The 16260-nt window shown below is 55.7% G+C and overlaps 2 protein-coding genes across 2 annotated transcripts; both read left to right on the forward strand.

Moving 5' to 3' along the window:
- Positions 1-1603: 1603 nt before the first annotated feature.
- On the forward strand, positions 1604-9243 carry ATP6AP1 (ATPase H+ transporting accessory protein 1). The gene is made up of 10 exons (XM_024551175.3): positions 1604-1803; positions 2052-2178; positions 4523-4597; positions 4899-5092; positions 5612-5652; positions 6488-6573; positions 7000-7238; positions 7832-7879; positions 7966-8197; positions 8384-9243. The coding sequence occupies exons 1-10, from the start codon at positions 1658-1660 to the stop codon at positions 8591-8593; spliced, it is 1398 nt and encodes a 465-aa protein (XP_024406943.2). The 5' UTR covers positions 1604-1657; the 3' UTR covers positions 8594-9243.
- A 479-nt stretch (positions 9244-9722) lies between these two features.
- GDI1 (GDP dissociation inhibitor 1) lies at positions 9723-15769 on the forward strand. Its single transcript, XM_024551176.4, has 11 exons — positions 9723-9979; positions 11183-11290; positions 11435-11534; positions 11678-11812; positions 12272-12470; positions 12737-12868; positions 13356-13455; positions 13889-14060; positions 14357-14501; positions 14616-14670; positions 14760-15769. Exons 1-11 carry the CDS (start codon positions 9935-9937, stop codon positions 14910-14912), a joined length of 1344 nt encoding a protein of 447 aa, XP_024406944.1. The 5' UTR covers positions 9723-9934; the 3' UTR covers positions 14913-15769.
- The last annotated feature ends 491 nt before the right edge of the window (positions 15770-16260 follow it).

A 16260-nucleotide genomic window follows, 5' to 3' on the forward strand; every position in this document is an offset into this window, starting at 1 on the left:
TCTAGAAAGAAGAAGGAAATTTTTAATGATCTTAGAATGTCTCCAGGAAGGGAGACATATTTGTCATAGCTTATCAATTTTCTTTGCTAAGAAGACCACAACTGGAATGCCGAGAAATACAGGGGAAATGGTCTCCCAACACACAGTAATTTAAATACGGGATGTTCAATGTAAAAATTATTAAGCCCTGGTTGGTTGGAGCATCATCCTGTGCCCTGAAAGATTGTGGGTTTGATTCCCAGTCAGAGCACATAGCTAGGTTAGGGGTTCAGTCTCTGGTCAGGGCACGTATGAGAGGCAGCTGAATGAGGTTTCTTTCTCTCTCCCTTCTTCTCTAAGGTCAAGAAATACTTTTTAAAAGATATTTTAAAATAAAAATTATTAAGCAATAATAGGGGAGTAACTTTAAAGGTACACAGCAAACTCTAAAGGGAGTATATCCAAGGAAGGACAATCTTCCTTGGAAGGGTAGGCTCTCATTAAAAGATGTAGTTTTAGCCCTCTGAATGGTACAGTAGTTCACTGGGTTGCCCAGGCCAGAGTTGATTCACAGTTATCAGAACTGCAGGAACAACTCTTTGGAGACCAAGCAAGCTGTGGCTGATGGGTGCGCACACGGACAGTTGGGCATGCAGAGGAAGTTGGGGCACCGCTGCAGGCATTGCTAGAACTGGGAGCTGGAGAGGCCCTCTTCTGCGGGAACTCAGCACACTTGTGTAGCATCTGGGGGGCGGCCAGCCCCCCAGAACCTCCTGCATGTGCACTTCCAGGGCTAAGGGATGAGGAGATAGATGGTGCGGGAAGCGGTGACCTGAGCTAGGGTGCAGACTTGAGTTGTCTGGGGCTCTCATTCACACTGCTGCTGCGTGAGTTGAGAGCTGGAGAAAATGTGGTGAAAGCTATGACTTGCAGGCATTTGGCACTGGAGAAAATCATGCGGGCTGAGCAGGAAGGAGAGCATCTTCCTTTTCAATGCTATTCACTGTCCTCTACAGACAAAGCTTGTATCACTCCACTTGTGCAGAAGTGAAGTTTGAAAGTATATAGTTTCCACTTTCCAGCAACTTTGGAACTCTTGTACACAAAGATCATTCCAACAAGTCTACAGAGAAGCTTTTCACTTGAAGGAAATATTTTACGGCTTCTCTTTGGTACATCTGAATTGCTAGCATCACCCCTCTTGCGCAACTCAGGAAGAGCCAGATAAAGAGATGCTTAGGGCAAAATATGGAGACAGGGTGCGGTGCTTCCATGCCCTCTCCAGGCGCTCCACTCTTGAAATTTTAAGCAGAAAGATTAAAACATGGGCGAGTCGTTGGTGTGGGGACCTGTGGAGCAGAAGCCCGCCCTGGCCCCCCACTAGCCTCGCCCCACCTGTCCTGTAGGTGTCAACTGCCATCCGCAGGGTGGCGTTGGAAGCAGGCTGAGCTGGACCCCGTCCCCCATCCTACAAGGAGCGTGCGCGCCCGGAGACACGTATGGCCAATCAGTGAAAAGGAGCGGCTGTGAGTGGCATGCGCTTCACTCAATCGTCTGTGGCTCTGGCTCCAGGCCTGCATTCCGGCCAATGGTGGTGCAGGACGGAGCTCGGGCGGGGGCGGTGGTCACCTGATCTGTGGCGGCAGTGGTGGCCGAGGCTGTAGAGGCTGAAGCTGTGATGGCGGCTATGCTGACGGCTTACGTGCGGAAGGGGACGAGGCGGGCCCCGGCGTTTTGGCAAATGAGGTTGTTGTCAGTGTTGCTGGTGGTGGCTGCGGCAGCGACGGAGCAGCAGGTGCCGCTGGTGCTGTGGTCGAGTGACCGGTGAGCGGAATGGTGGGCTGGGGCGGGTCACGCTGCGCACCGTGGCGGCTAGGGTACCCTCGCCCGACTCTTGGCTGTACTCGGCGAGAATCTGAGAGGCCCGGAGGGGACTGTCCCTTGCTCGACGGCCCATAGCCAGTCGGCTGGGTCAGAGCTCCCAGACCCCACGCATCAAGGTGGAAGCTCACGGGCTTTGAATCTCAAGCCATGCACTCTCACTTGACAGCACCTCTTCTGTCCACTGGCAGGGACTTGTGGGCTCCTGCGACCGACACCCATGAGGGCCACATCACCAGCGACTTGCAGCTCTCTACTTACTTAGACCCCGCCCTGGAGCTGGGCCCCCGCAATGTGCTGTTGTTCCTGCAGGACAAGGTGCGCCGCCCCAGCCCTCTCCCTCGGTCATTAGGAGGCAGGCAGGCCCCCTCCCCGCCCCTCCCAGGACAATGAAGCCCATTCCCCAAGGGAAACTTCAGTGACCTTGTCCCAACTGCAGGGAGGTGTGGCTCCTCTCTTGGAAAGGCCTGTAGGAGAAGGTTCAATGGGAATAGTGGGGGCCCAGAAATTGCATCAACTTGATTGGGGGAAGCAAGTGGTCAGAGGTCAGATGCCTACAGAGTACCATGCACTTATCTGACCTACTCTACGTGGTGGGGATTATTGGCCCTCTTTACAGGTGAGAAGACAAATGCCCAAGGAGGGGAAGTGACTGGCTCAAGGTCACATAGCTAATGGGTGGCAGAGTTTTGATTCTTACTGTAATGATCATAGTAGAAATTTCAAAATGATCACTTACTGAGTGCTTCCTATGCACTGTGCTAAGCTGATGTCATTATCTCGGCTTTACGGCCAAGGAAACTTAGGCTTTTGGGGGTGCAATGATTGGCTGGGTTTTGCACAGCACAATTGGTCCCAGCCTGAGTCTGTCAGATGTTGTCCCCCGGCCCCGCCAGTTCGTGCTCATAATCGGCATGCTGTTTCCCCTCCCATTCATGTCTCTCTGTTCCCAAACCAAGCATTTAGACCATGAGAAGATTCTAGGGCAGTGTAGGTTTGGGAAGTTATTGAGCCTCTGCTTGTCCCTTCCTCGTTCATGGCCTGTGTGGCTCATGCCCCTTGTGGTCTTGCTCTGTCCCTCTGTGGGCAGGTTTGTGGCAGTCATGGTCTCCTGTGGGCCTTCCAGGAGGTGGTAAATAATGTAGTCAGACTGGTACTCAGTGCCAGTTCTACTACTTAACAGTCTTTGGAATCATGTGTGAATGCCAGTTTCTGCGTCTGTGAAATGAAAATACCCCTCATCAGAGGGCTGTGAGGAGCAGTTCTTAGTATCCGTGTAAGACATCTCGCTGGATCCCTGTCTTATGGCATTCATCCACTGGCCACATATGAACTGCCCGCTATGTACCAGTCATTAAGTATTGGGGACACCCATGCCCTGGCCCTGAGGAAGCTGACATTCATGTGAGGATGACAAGTAAATGCTAAGTTCTTATATAATGTCAGTGCTATAGTGTTTACAGAAAAAAGAAGCAGGCTAAGGGGACAGAGTGACTGGCAACCCTGTTGAAGATAAAAGTGATCAGGCAGGGGCTCGCTGAGGAGGTGGGATCTGAGCAGAGACCTAAACAGAGGGAGGGACAGAGCCACGTGGCTATGGGGGAAAGGTGTTCTGGCAGAGGGAACAGCAGGTGCAAAGGCCCTGGACAAGGAGTGCTCTTGGTGAGCCCATGGAAGAGTTGGTGTCGCTGGAGTACAGAGAGTGAGAGAAGGGGTAGGGGATGGTTAGCCAGGTAGCCCGGAGATGAGGAGGGATGGGTTGGTTGCAGTTCTAAATGTGGTAGGGAGCCTTGGGTTATTTCAAGCAGGGAATGGCATAAGGAGATAGTGGCAGTTTCTAGGCTTCCAGAAAGAGAGCTCAGGTGTCCAAACAAGGTCAGGATTCCTGGCCAAGAGGGAGAGGAAGCTGGGCAAGTGTGTATACTAAACAGAATGAGGTTAGGGAAGCTGTTTAAGATCGCCTCTAGGCCTAACTGGGAAAAGCCAGAGGAAGCTGGGAGTTGGGGTGGAGGGCGGGAGTTGAAGGACGTCTCTAGGTTGCAGAGGAAGAGGGATGGGCATCGGGGTTCTGTGGTCAGGAGAGCTCAGAAGACTTAAGTGCTTTCTCCAGCGTGTTCCAAGATCTTCACCTGTCTCTCCGCTTCCACCAAAAGCTGGTGGGGCGGGGCACTTCTCACCCGTCTTTAAAAAAGGTCTCATCCAGACTGGACATAGGTGGCTATAGCTGTTGCAACTGGTATGCGGGTTCTCCTTTTTTCTGACTTCCCTTTAGTGGGGGTGGGGGGCATGCAGTGAATGCTTCTAACTGCCCCGCTCCCTTCCCCAGGCTTCTCTCTTCCCTACCCAGTTCCTGTTGTCTGCAGGCAGGCAGCTGACTCTTACTCCTGAGATTACCACAAGTCAGCTGCCCACAGATTTCCTCCCAACCCCATGACTGCCTTCCATGATTTCTAACCCTCACACTGCAAGTAGGATGCTAAAGAAAAGAAAGAACCTTCCATCCCCACCCCACCCCCAACTCACCCTTGCTTGCCCTTTTGACCAAACCAAATCTGACTCTAAATGAGATTCTGCGGGCCCTGCAAATGCACAGGGAAAGTGTCTGCCCCCTGCCCTGGCCCTGCCCTACCTTCTGAGGCCGTCTTCCCTGCTTCCCTACTAGCTGAGCATTGAGGACTTCACGGCGTACGGTGGTGTGTTCGGGAACAAGCAGGATAGCACCTTCTCTAACCTGGAGGTGAGAGTCCTCTCCCAGCTGCGGATCATGGGGGCTGCTCTGCCCCCCTCCCTGAGCACAATAAGAACTTTCCCCTTGGGGACCAGAGATGCTGGCTTTGTGCGTAGAAAGGCCTGAGTGTCAGGGGCCAGGGGTGTGGGACATTTTCTTTCTGATCCTGAATAAGACTCCTATGTGGGTGTGGGTGTGGGTGTGGGTATGGTGTGGCTTGCCAGAGGAGGGTTGCCAGAGTGGTTTGGGGGGCTGGCTCAGACCCACTGGTCCCTTGCTAACTAATCTCCCGCCTATCCTCTGTCCCCAGAATGCTCTGGACTTGGCCCCCTCCTCTCTCGTGCTTCCTGCTGTTGACTGGTATGCAGTCAGCACTCTGACCACTTACCTTCAGGAGAAGCTTGGGGCCAGCCCCTTGCACGTGGACCTGGCCACCCTTCGGGAGCTAAAGCTCAATGCTAGCCTCCCAGCTCTGCTGCTCATCCGCTTGCCCTACACAGCCAGGTATGGCGCAGCCTCCAGCCTCAAGGCTCTGGGCTCTGGTAGCACAACTGAGTCAACAATGACAGTCCTCCCATTCAGAACCTTGAAGCCCTTCCAGAAGGTGCCCTGTATGGCCAGAAGAGGCCAGAAGGGCCTCCGGTCGGGCTGTGACTCAGGAGTCGGTGCCCTGCACTGAACTAAGCCTCCAGAGACAAGGTGGACATGGAGTCTGGGGGTAGGGAGCCATCTTACCTAGCCAGGAGCCTTTCACGCAGCAGGTGGCAGGGACATGAGTGGGACCATGCAAGCGGGGGCAAGGGATTCCAGGCAGGGTCATGAGGCGAGCAAAGATGTAGAGGGATCAGTGAGTGTGGCTCCCAGAGCTCCCAGCTGGAGTGTGCTGGGTGAATGGGGCCAGTAGGGAAGGATGGTGGCACTGAGTGGAGGACAGGCTGGAGAGGCAGAGGGGATGCGGCCAGAGGGCAGGGGGCAGAGAGCTCTCTGGGTTGTGGGGGCTCTAACACTCTGTCTTTTCTATAGCTCGGGTCTAATGGCACCCAGGGAAGTCCTCACAGGCAATGGTGAGTAGGGTCAGGGAGAGTGCACGTTCTCCATCCTCATGCAGCCCTCGGCCACAGAGAGCTGGTCAGTCCACAGCCCCTCAGCCCCTCCTGAACCCCAGGGCGGCTCTCCTGCTTCTTGGAGCAACTAGCAGTTGACCGGGGAAATGCTGGCCTCAGGCCTCACTCGTCTTCAGTTGGGCCCTTCGTGGCAGAGATTCCAGGCTGTCTAGGGGTCCTCCATGCGGGAGCCTTGGAGCTGGTTTCCACTCAGGCAGCATGAATCCTGTAGTTTGGATAACATTTTAAAAAACAGTTCTGAAGACTCGTTCTTTTTGCTGTAAAGGACAGTCAGTCATTCCCTGTGGAAAGGTCATTGGAAACCTTCTAAGGGCGGGTTTGGGATTTCTTATATCTTTGTCATTTTTCATTCACTTTAGTTAGGGCTTGGCTTTAGGGAGTGGACAACCAAGGCCACAGGTGTCCCAGTGGGGCTAGGGGTGGGCAGGATGAGAAGCAGCTGCTGTGAGGGATCCTCATTGGAAAGTGAAAACACTAGTGAAGGTTGAGGGGGGCTGACTCTTCACGGGTATCAGTATCCCACTACAGAGGGCATGCCAGTTGCTGGGGGTGAGGGGACTTCACAGTGCAGACATCTGGTGGTTCCCACTTCAAATGAGGTGGTCTCATGGCACTCAATCCAGAGGGGGCACTGGTGTGGTATGTGGAAGGATACAACCTTGCCTCTGCTGGCTTCTGCTGTGTGAAGATCAGATGGTTTCTAACAGGCCATGGGAAGCGTTGCTATGAGCATCCACCCGTGACCTGGTTCTCTGCTCTCCCCATTGCCCCTCAGATGAGATCATTGGGCAGGTGCTGAGCATGCTCAAGTCTGAAGATGTCCCGTACACAGCGGCCCTCACGGCGGTCCGCCCTTCCAGGGTACGTGCCCTGCTGCAGGGGCTCTGGGAGGTGTGGGCAGAGGCCACGTGGTAAGTTGGCCCAGAGGGGGTGAGGCTCCGAGTGGCCTAAGGAGGGGCCAGCTTCTCCCTGCCTGGGCTGATGTCTGGGGGATGAACATGAACTGTAAAGTCCTGCTTACTCTTCCCCGGGGTGGCTTTCCACGGGCCTGGTCAGTCTTACGGGCTGGCATGCTCAGACAGTAAGTCCGAGTGTTCCTAAGTTGGAGGGGCTGGGAATGTCACAAAGGCTGAGGGGTCAGCTGGAGGAAGCCTTCTGGAGGAAGGGCCTCTTGAGTATGACCGGTGGGACTACAGATGGCGGAGAGAGGGACAGTGAGGGCAGGCTACTTGGTTTGGGGCCTTTTCCCAGGGTCGTTGAGAGAAGGCTTGTGGGCTGTTTCTGCAGGTGACCCGCGATGTAGCCATGGTGGCAGGAGGGCTAGGTCGCCAGCTACTGCAAAAACAGCCAGTGTCACCTGTGATCCACCCCCCTGTGAGTTATAATGACACTGCCCCCCGGATCCTGTTCTGGGCCCAGAACTTCTCAGTGGCATATAGGGAACGCTGGGAAGACCTGACCCCCATGACATTTGGGGTCCAGCAACTCAACCTGACCGGCTCCTTCTGGAATGACTCTGTTGCCGGGTAAGAATACCTGTCACTTCAGGCGGGTGTGGGTGTTCACCATGGGAATGCTGCTGGTGTCATGGGGTGGGGCTGTTGGAGGGCCCTCCAAGTAAGTGTTGCTCAGAGTTCTGTTCCCTCGTGCCTTCTGGTCCTTGACTGGGACCTTGGCGGTTAGTACTGCCCAGTCACCTGGGAACTGACACCTCCCCCTTGAGCAGCCTCAAGGAGACTGCACTCTGGTGCATACCAGGCCTGAGCAAGCTCTGGGGCTCCCATACCCTCCGTGTGTGGTGAGAGAGACCGCCCTCACTCCCAAAGCCAAACCTGGGCACCTCAACCACCCCAAGGGGGAGCCAAAAGGAGGAGGGGCAGTGGGCTCAGAGGAGCCAGAGGAAGGAGCCCTCAGCTGGAGGTAGGTGACCTACGTACTGGCTCCTGATCTAGAATGGGACAGGGTCTCAGTTTTCCCATCTGTCAAGTGGGGGCATTACCTCTTCAGGTGGCTACGAGGACCCAGGCAGCTTAGGTAGGAGCAGACTTGAGCACCTTGATCTAAGATGCTCAAGGCCCTTTCAGAGCCTGACAGCTTGCCTCTTACTCTGGTCCTGCAGGCTTTCGCTGACCTATGAACAGCTTTTTGATGCCACGGTGACATTCAAGTGAGTCGGAGGAGCTATTGAGGTGTGGGTGGACTGGTGTGGCTCTGGCTTCCTTAGCAACCTGACACCCCTGTGGCCTCCCCCAGGTTCATTCTGGCGAACCGCTTCTACCCAGTATCGGCCCGGCACTGGTTTACCATGGAGCGCCTGGAAATCCACAGCAATGGCTCTGTAGTCTACTTCAATGCCTCCCAGGTCACAGGGCCCAGCATCTACTCCTTCCACTGCCAGTACGTCAGCAGTCTTAGCCAGAAGGGCAGTCTCCTTGTGCCCAACACCCAGCCCTCTCTCTGGCATATGACTCTTCAGGACTTCCAGGTAGGGAGCAGGGGGGAACCCAGGCCGGAGGTAGCAGGATTCTGGTAGAGAGGGGAGGGAGTGGAGGCCTGGTCTTCGGGCTTGGGCTCCCATCCTGTGAGATTTGCTCTGCCCGATAACTTGGGAACCTCAGCCCTTACTGGGCCTCCGTCTGTGTGGGGCCATGTGGTCCTTTCTATCCTCCAGATCCAGGCCTTCAATGTGACAGGCGAGCAGTTCTCCTACGCCAGTGACTGTGCCGGCTTCTTCTCCCCGGGCATCTGGATGGGGCTGCTTACATCCTTATTCATGCTTTTCATCTTCACCTACGGCCTGCACATGATCCTGAGCCTCAAGACCATGGACCGCTTTGATGACCACAAGGGCCCCACCATCACTTTGACCCAGATTGTGTGACCCTGTAACCACTGGGGATTGAGGGTGTGATGGTGTACAGGTTGTCACTTTCTCACCTCAAGGCATGCTGAACTGAAGGACTTCCTTCTCTTCCTACCATAGCATGACCCCCCCAGTTCCCCTCAGCCTGTCTTCTTCCTGTTCAGCCCTCTGAGGGACTTCCCTGGGACTGCCCACCCCAATCTCTGTCAACAGGTGTACATATTCTACGTAGATAGTAAAATCTCCCAGGCTTGGTGATTGTGAGGGGAGGGGACGTGAATTCTAGAGCCCCTTCCGCCTTCCCCGTTTCTCCTTATTTATTTTCATGTTTTCACCATCATCCCTTGCTGTTTATAGTGCTTTTGTGTAGCCAGTGCTCCCTCCCCAGGCTTTATTGGGCTCCCTGCAGCAGCCAGGAGCTGATGTTCCCTGAGTTGGAGGGTGGAAGTACTTTTTACCTGTCCCACTTGGTGGTGTTTTTGGTGATGTGCTAACAATAAGCAGTACTCTGGGGTCTATTTCTGTGGCCTGAGAAGGAAGGGACCTCCACAGCAGGTGCGCTGGGTGTGCTCGCTGGGTTTCTGGAAGCTCCTGCCAGGAATGCCTAGCAGGAGCTTGGGGTGCTCGGTGGGTTTCCTTCCTAATAAAATAAAGACGGGTCGCCATGCTTTGGCCTCTTGTTACTCATTTCTGTACTGGACAGGAGGGATGCACTTGGCCAAGGGCTTCCAGAGAGGCGCCCAGATGTAGCTGTAGCCAAGTCAGGCCAAGGGGGAGGCGGGAAGGCCTGTAGGTGTCTAGGGACTGCCTCAGGGAGCCAGGGGAGACGCAGTGGGTCTTTAACATGGTGGTCCCAAAAGTGGCTAGGGTAGGGAGGGGCTGCAGTGTGCAGGCTGGAAGGGCCAGGGTGGTTAGCGCCTGGGGATGACCATGACAAAAGTAGCCCTCAGGTCCCTTTGGGACTGCCCCCTGCTGCCGCAGGGGCGTTCGCCTGGCCCTGGGTGCCGCTAAGCATCCCGAAGGGCGGGGCGGGCTCGGAGGCCGGCGCACGGATCCCTCGACCGCAGCACTGGCCATTGGACTGCCCCGCCCTCCCCGCCCTGCTTCACTCCCCTCAGGCTTGTCAGAGAGCGGAGCTGCGCTGGTGCTGAGACCTGGACACAGGCAGCCCTCCTGGGAGGCGAGCCGGGGAGGCGGTGGCCTGGACCTTGCACTGCGGAGCACAGGGAGGGGACGGGACTCTTTGACGCGGCGGAGGGGTCTGACGGTGGCCGACACGCCGCCATCTTTGGTCCAGTGCTGCGGCGGAGGCTGTGGTGAAGGAGGAGGAGCTGACGGCGCTGGCATCAAGGCCTGACCATGGATGAGGAATACGATGTGATCGTGCTGGGCACCGGCCTCACAGTAAGTGCGGCCTTGGGCGCCTGGAACCCTTCATCGCCCCCTCCTCCCTGCCGTGCTGCCGCCCCCGGCCCCATCCTGTCACTGCCATCCGCGGTGCTGCCGCCCCCGGCACTCGGGTCCCGGAAAATAAACAGCCCTGTGTCCACCCCCTTACGACGTGGCCTCTATCCATCACCATGGCCCCTTCTCTAAGAAACGGCCCCCCCCTTTTCCTGCCCCCTCGACTTCCCGGGCCCCGAACCGTCGGCCCCTTCTGTCCTCCCCATCCCAGCCTGCACCCCCCCCAACCCCACCTCGGCCCTACATCCCCCAGTGCCCACCCGTTGACGCCGGTCCCAACACATCGCCCGCACCTCTGGCCGGTCCAGCATCCTCTCCTATCTTGCGCTAATCCTGGTGAGGATGAAGCACAAGGACCGCAGGTCAAGGGGCTTCACCAGGATGAGCCCACATCGTGCCTTCCCAGCTTTCTATGGGGCCTGGGGACCCAGGGAATGTTCCAGAAGGGTAGCAGTGGGGGCAGTGACCACATTCCCGCTACCCCACCCTGGTTTCCCATGGAGATCTCAGGCTGACTAGTGCCTTCAGCCTTTGTCCTTGGGCTAGTGACAGTGAATGGTGAGGATGTTTATTTTCCCCCTTCCTTCAAACCCTGGTGGATCGCTCCTCTAAGAGACCCCTCTCCCTCAATCTTGGTGCAGAAGCCCCTCCCCAGGCTGGAAGAAGACTCAGGGTCAGGGACAACTTGGAGGAGCCAGCAGCCCAGGGTGGGGCCTGCGATTCCTGGATCATCCTACGCCTTTCTTCCCTTCTCTTCCACCAGCCCTTCACTGTCCAGCTGGGTCTCCTCTGTGGCTCACTGTGTCTTATCTGTCTTCCTACGCTCTGTGTAGATAAGATAATTTTCTTGGCACGGTAGTTGCGGATAGTCCATCCGTGTGTCTGCTGGATGCTCTCCCTCTATGCCTCCGTCATTTCTCTTTTTTACCTCTTTGCCCCACAAGGTTATAAAGCAGACTGTGGTCAGGTGAAGCCACTGCTCCCCAATTTTAGGTGAGGTGGCATGCAGCGGGTGAAAGGAGGCAAGGAGCTGTCCATTGGTGCAGAGTCCTAGCTTTGCTCTCCTCCTCGGTTTGGGGTGGGGACCAAGGGCTACTGGTGGGAATGTGGGCAGGAGCGCAGCAAATGTCGCCCCTTCCCCAGGAATGCATCCTGTCAGGCATCATGTCTGTGAACGGGAAGAAGGTGCTGCACATGGACCGGAACCCCTACTATGGGGGTGAGAGCTCCTCTATCACACCCCTGGAGGAGGTGAGTCCACCTGAGCCCAGGCCCATCCCTTGTTAACTTCTTGCATAGGGTGCTGAAGCACTCCTTAGGTTCTGTGGGAAAGGTGGAGTGGGGGAAGGAGAGTGGTCTCAGAGATACCTCTCTTTCTCTCCTTCCTACTTGTAGCTCTATAAGCGTTTTCAGTTGCTGGAGGGGCCACCTGAGTCAATGGGCCGGGGCCGAGACTGGAATGTTGACCTGATCCCCAAATTCCTCATGGCCAATGGTGAGGGAGACCAAGGAGGTATTGTGGGTTGTGATTGGGACAACCAGAGAAGGGTCAGGCTTCATAAAAAGGCAGCCAGAGCAGATGGGAGTTTCCGAAGGGAGCCATACTGATACTGTTGCCATTTGCTCACTGACTTGCAGGGCAGCTGGTAAAGATGCTACTGTATACAGAGGTGACTCGCTACTTGGACTTCAAGGTGGTGGAAGGCAGCTTTGTCTACAAGGGGGGCAAGATCTACAAAGTGCCGTCCACTGAGACTGAAGCCTTGGCTTCTAGTGAGTGTGGGTCCCCTGCCAGGGAATCATGGGGATGGGGGCAGCCATTCAGAGCAGGGCGCCCCTTGCCCAAGGTCACATCCCCATGTGGTACCAGAAGCCCCTTGCTTTGTCTTCCCTATACCGAGCCAGACTGCCTCACACGGGTTGCCATGAGGGTAGTCCACATGCAGAGGGGATGTGGAGCGGGGCTCCTTCTTGAAAGACTTCAGCCCTTGACAGGGACTCCACCACCTGACCAGTGAAACATCCTCCCGTGTCAGAGCTGGCAGAGTGCTCCGAACCTGTACAGATGGGAAACTGAGGCTGAGAAGGGCAGAGGGGTTAATCTAAGGTCATACAGTGGTTTAGCGGGAGACTTCAGCCGGGAGCTAGGGAACCTGCTTTCTTGGCCTGACTGGTTGGAAGGAGAGGTTCACGTTCCGTGGTGTGAAGGCTCTCCTCACATGGCCTCTGCAGATCTGATGGGTATGTTTGAGAAACGGCGCTTCCGCAAGTTCCTAGTGTTTGTGGCAAACTTTGATGAGAATGACCCCAAGACCTTTGAGGGTGTCGACCCCCAGAGCACAAGCATGCGTGAAGTCTACCGGAAGTTTGACCTGGGCCAGGACGTCATTGACTTCACTGGCCACGCCCTGGCGCTCTACCGCACTGATGAGTGAGGGGAAACCGGCATGGCACACCGCACGTTGCCTGGCCTGCACCCCGCCCTCCCTTCTCCTGCCTGCTGCTCCCCCTGCCCGCTGTGCACATCTCTTGAACTCAGCCACACGCTCCTCTGTTGCCTTTTCCATTCGTTCCCTGCGTTTAACTCATAGGCTTCCTCAGGCCATTGAGGGTGGGGGGATGCTGGCCTGGTGCCTGGGTGGGGGTGAGTTGGGGGTTCTGCTGTTGGAGCCTCTTCTCCTGACCCTGTCCCCCCAGCTACTTGGATCAGCCCTGTCTTGAGACCATCAACCGCATCAAGTTGTACAGCGAGTCCCTGGCGCGGTATGGCAAGAGCCCGTATTTATACCCACTCTATGGCCTTGGCGAGCTGCCTCAGGGTTTTGCGAGGTGAGGGCATGGCTTCTTTCAGTTGGCAGTACTGAGTAGGACCAGGGCCAAGAACAGCAACGGCCCCTTTGAGCATTTTCATAGCATTTCGTATTCTGCCATGTGGTCTTCATTTACTTTGCACCTTCCTTCGGTAATGGGGATGCAGCAGCAGTGCATTGAAACGCAGAGCTGAAGAACCAGGCCGCTGCAGACGGGGCTCGCTCTGCTCCTGGCTCGAGTCAGGCAGTGCTATAACCACACTAAGTACTTGGAACCTTGAGTCCATGGAACCATTTCCACGAGGAGCTGTGCCCTCATGCCACCCTTAGGCTACCCTTTGCTGGATATTCTGGGTGACAGATCTGGGAAGAACCATCAGGTCTCCTGAGCTCTGCCTGCCTGGGGCAGCCTTCTGTGCACCCCAGTGATGTTTGGGGGAGGTGCCGTGGCATTGGTCCCTGTTTCTCCTGGGTGGGGTTCTTCACCATCACTCCTCCCACCACAGATTGAGTGCCATCTATGGGGGGACGTACATGCTGAACAAACCTGTGGATGACATCATCATGGAGAACGGCAAGGTGGTGGGTGTGAAGTCTGAGGGAGAGGTAAGCCTTCCCCACGGTGCAGTTATGATGGTCTGGGTGGAGTTCTTAAGAGGCTCTCTTCCCAGTGATCTTGGCTCTGCTGGGTTTGCTGCTTCTCAGTTCTCAGGGCCTCGGGCTGGGCATTGGGACTACAGAAGTCTACGTAGCCATTCCTGTTGGTGAGAGGGATCTCTCAGAGCTCGTGTGCTATGTCAGTCATTGGTCCAGGGAGTGTCCCTGATCGCAGTGTCTCAGCAAAGGGGGTCACCCAGCCCTGCATATGGGGCATACCTCTCTGAGATGCAGGATAAAGCAGTACGCTACAGGAGGGGCAGTAGTGACAGCTCAGAGGAGCACCCTGCCTGCCAGAGCTGCCAACCCTAGCTGTGGGCCCGTCCCCGTGACTACCTAGGGGAGTGTTGGATAGAGACAAGGCCTTTTGATGCTTTTACAGGTGGCCCGATGCAAGCAGCTGATCTGTGACCCCAGCTACGTTCCAGACCGTGTGCGGAAGGCTGGCCAGGTTATTCGCATCATCTGTATCCTTAGCCACCCCATCAAGAACACCAACGATGCCAATTCCTGCCAAATCATCATCCCCCAGAATCAGGTCAACAGGAAGTCAGGTAGGCCAAGCCCCTTGTCACTTCCTTCAAGATGTTGCCTTTGGGGTGTCTCACCTCTCCTCGTAAGTCTTGGGGCTCTCTGCCTGATCCTTCCCTGGAAGAACAGGGACCCACGTCACAGTCACCATGACTTGAGGCTCTAGGGATTGGGTGGCTTGGACTCTTCCCCTTCATGAGGATGGCAGTTTGGATGCTGCCTGCTGTGTGGAGCCAGGGAGGGGCAGGCAGGCCCAAATTGAGCCCACCCCCAGGAGCCCTTTGTGTGCCCATGTTAACGGATTGCTTCCTGCTGGCAGACATCTACGTGTGCATGATCTCCTATGCACACAACGTGGCTGCTCAGGGCAAATACATCGCCATTGCCAGCACCACGGTGGAGACTACGGAGCCTGAAAAGGAGGTTGAGCCAGCCCTGGAGCTACTGGAGCCCATTGACCAGAAGTGAGGGGCTTGGGGGAGGAAGGGAGCCAAGGAGTGGGAGGACTGGGGGATGGGGACCAGGGAAGGGCAAGGCTGGTTGTGAGGCCTGTCCCCTCCCCTCCATCTGCCCCTCAGGTTTGTGGCCATCAGTGACTTGTATGAGCCCATCGACGATGGTTCTGAGAGCCAGGTAAGCAGCCTCTCTCAGCCCTGGCTCCTGGCTGCCTGCCCAGGGCCCCTGCCCAACTCACCCTGGGCCCTGGCTGTCACTGTTTTCAGGTGTTCTGTTCCTGCTCCTATGATGCTACCACACACTTTGAGACAACATGCAATGACATCAAAGACATCTACAAGCGCATGGCAGGCTCCGCCTTTGACTTTGAGAACATGAAGCGCAAACAGAACGATGTCTTTGGAGAAGCTGACCAGTGATTGTTGACCCTCCCCCAGCCCTGGTTACCCTCTCCCCTGTTCTCCAGGGCTAGGGAGATGGGCATGGCTGGGTACCCCTGTTTCCAGCATCCTCTGCGTCCCCCACCACATTCCTGTCACCCACCTCATTGATTCACTGACCAAATCCTTAATCTTAGTGATGGTTTGGGAGATGGGGGGCGGGGGTTGGCTAGCGTTCTCTTTCTTGGCCCTTACTTACCCTGGGAAAAGAGGGTTCCTCTCCTTATGTATGTTTCTTCCCCCTACCAGTGATTCTTCTGCTCTGTTTGGGAAGAATGTGGAGGAAAAGCTGACTTCTGTCCCCACTGCGCTTCTTCCCACTGTAGTGGCCTTTGGAGATACCCCCTGCCTCCCCCCCCAACCAACTCTCTTGTGTGTTGGAGAGAAGGGGCCCTCCCAGCACAAAGTTTCATCCTTCATTCCCCACCCCTGTTAATTTATTCTAATTTATTAACTTCTGCCAACCCTGTCTGAGAAGGGAGTGCTGTACCCCTCTGTTGGAGTCTTGGGGTGCCTGGGGCTGTGGAGCAGCTCCCTTGGCTACCTAGGCAGCCTGGGAGGGGAAAGGGCTTAGGTGTGGCCCCGTTGGAGGTTGATCTTACTGGTTTTGTTTCTTTGTGTCTTTGTGTTTGTGTCTTTTGGTACTTGCTGAGAGAGAAATATGAGCAAAGCAGAAGGAGGTGGGAAAATGGATCCAGACCCCCAGTGTACCCCCCTCCACGACTTTCCCTTAGTGGTGGGAAACCCTTATCTTGCAAAGTGAATGAGCCCTTCCCCAACCTCTAGTGTATTTCACAGAAAACAAAACCTCCCAATAAAATTGTGTGGAAACCTGAGCCCAGATCTTCAGCTTTATTTGCTAAAAGCTGGGCACTGGGTGGGGCCTTGGCTTCCTGGGATGTCATGCTGTCCCTGTGAGTTTGGGATTCTAGCTTAGCTTGGCTCCTAATGGCTACAAAAAGGTTACTTTCTTCATCAGAGAATGAAAGAGCTCCTGAACTGAAGGGGCCTGTACAGAGGAAACAGGTCACGTTAACCTGCCCTGGGCCTCTCAGCAAGTCAGTGCTGGCACCAGGACCGCAGCCATCGGGTGTCAATGTGAAAGAAACTGGGAGAGGGAGTTAAAGAGGAGGGAGCAGGGACCTTCCCTACAAGGAGGCAGAGGGGACCCAGGCTGTAGCATTGTGGTCTGAGGAAACGGAGAACCTGGGTCCAGTCTTGGGTAAGGGTCAAACTGGTGGGAGCAAAGGAAAGGGGCTGCCTCAGGCAGGGCAGCAGCAGGCGGCAGTCTGGCTTCGGGCCGGGTCAACATCAAGGAAGTGGAGGG

Source organism: Desmodus rotundus, chromosome X (assembly GCF_022682495.2).
Source record: "Desmodus rotundus isolate HL8 chromosome X, HLdesRot8A.1, whole genome shotgun sequence".
Classification (NCBI taxonomy): domain Eukaryota; kingdom Metazoa; phylum Chordata; class Mammalia; order Chiroptera; family Phyllostomidae; genus Desmodus; species Desmodus rotundus.

Coding starts and splice junctions, on each gene's coding strand:
- ATP6AP1 (XM_024551175.3), top strand. CDS start 1,658: ATGGCGGCTATGCTGACGGCTTACGTGCGGAAGGGGACGAGGCGGGCC. Junction 7,239..7,831: donor TGGAATGACTCTGTTGCCGG/GTAAGAATACCT, acceptor CTGGTCCTGCAG/GCTTTCGCTGACCTATGAAC. Junction 7,880..7,965: donor GATGCCACGGTGACATTCAA/GTGAGTCGGAGG, acceptor GGCCTCCCCCAG/GTTCATTCTGGCGAACCGCT.
- GDI1 (XM_024551176.4), top strand. CDS start 9,935: ATGGATGAGGAATACGATGTGATCGTGCTGGGCACCGGCCTCACA. Junction 9,980..11,182: donor TGCTGGGCACCGGCCTCACA/GTAAGTGCGGCC, acceptor CCCCTTCCCCAG/GAATGCATCCTGTCAGGCAT. Junction 14,061..14,356: donor TCAGGTCAACAGGAAGTCAG/GTAGGCCAAGCC, acceptor TCCTGCTGGCAG/ACATCTACGTGTGCATGATC.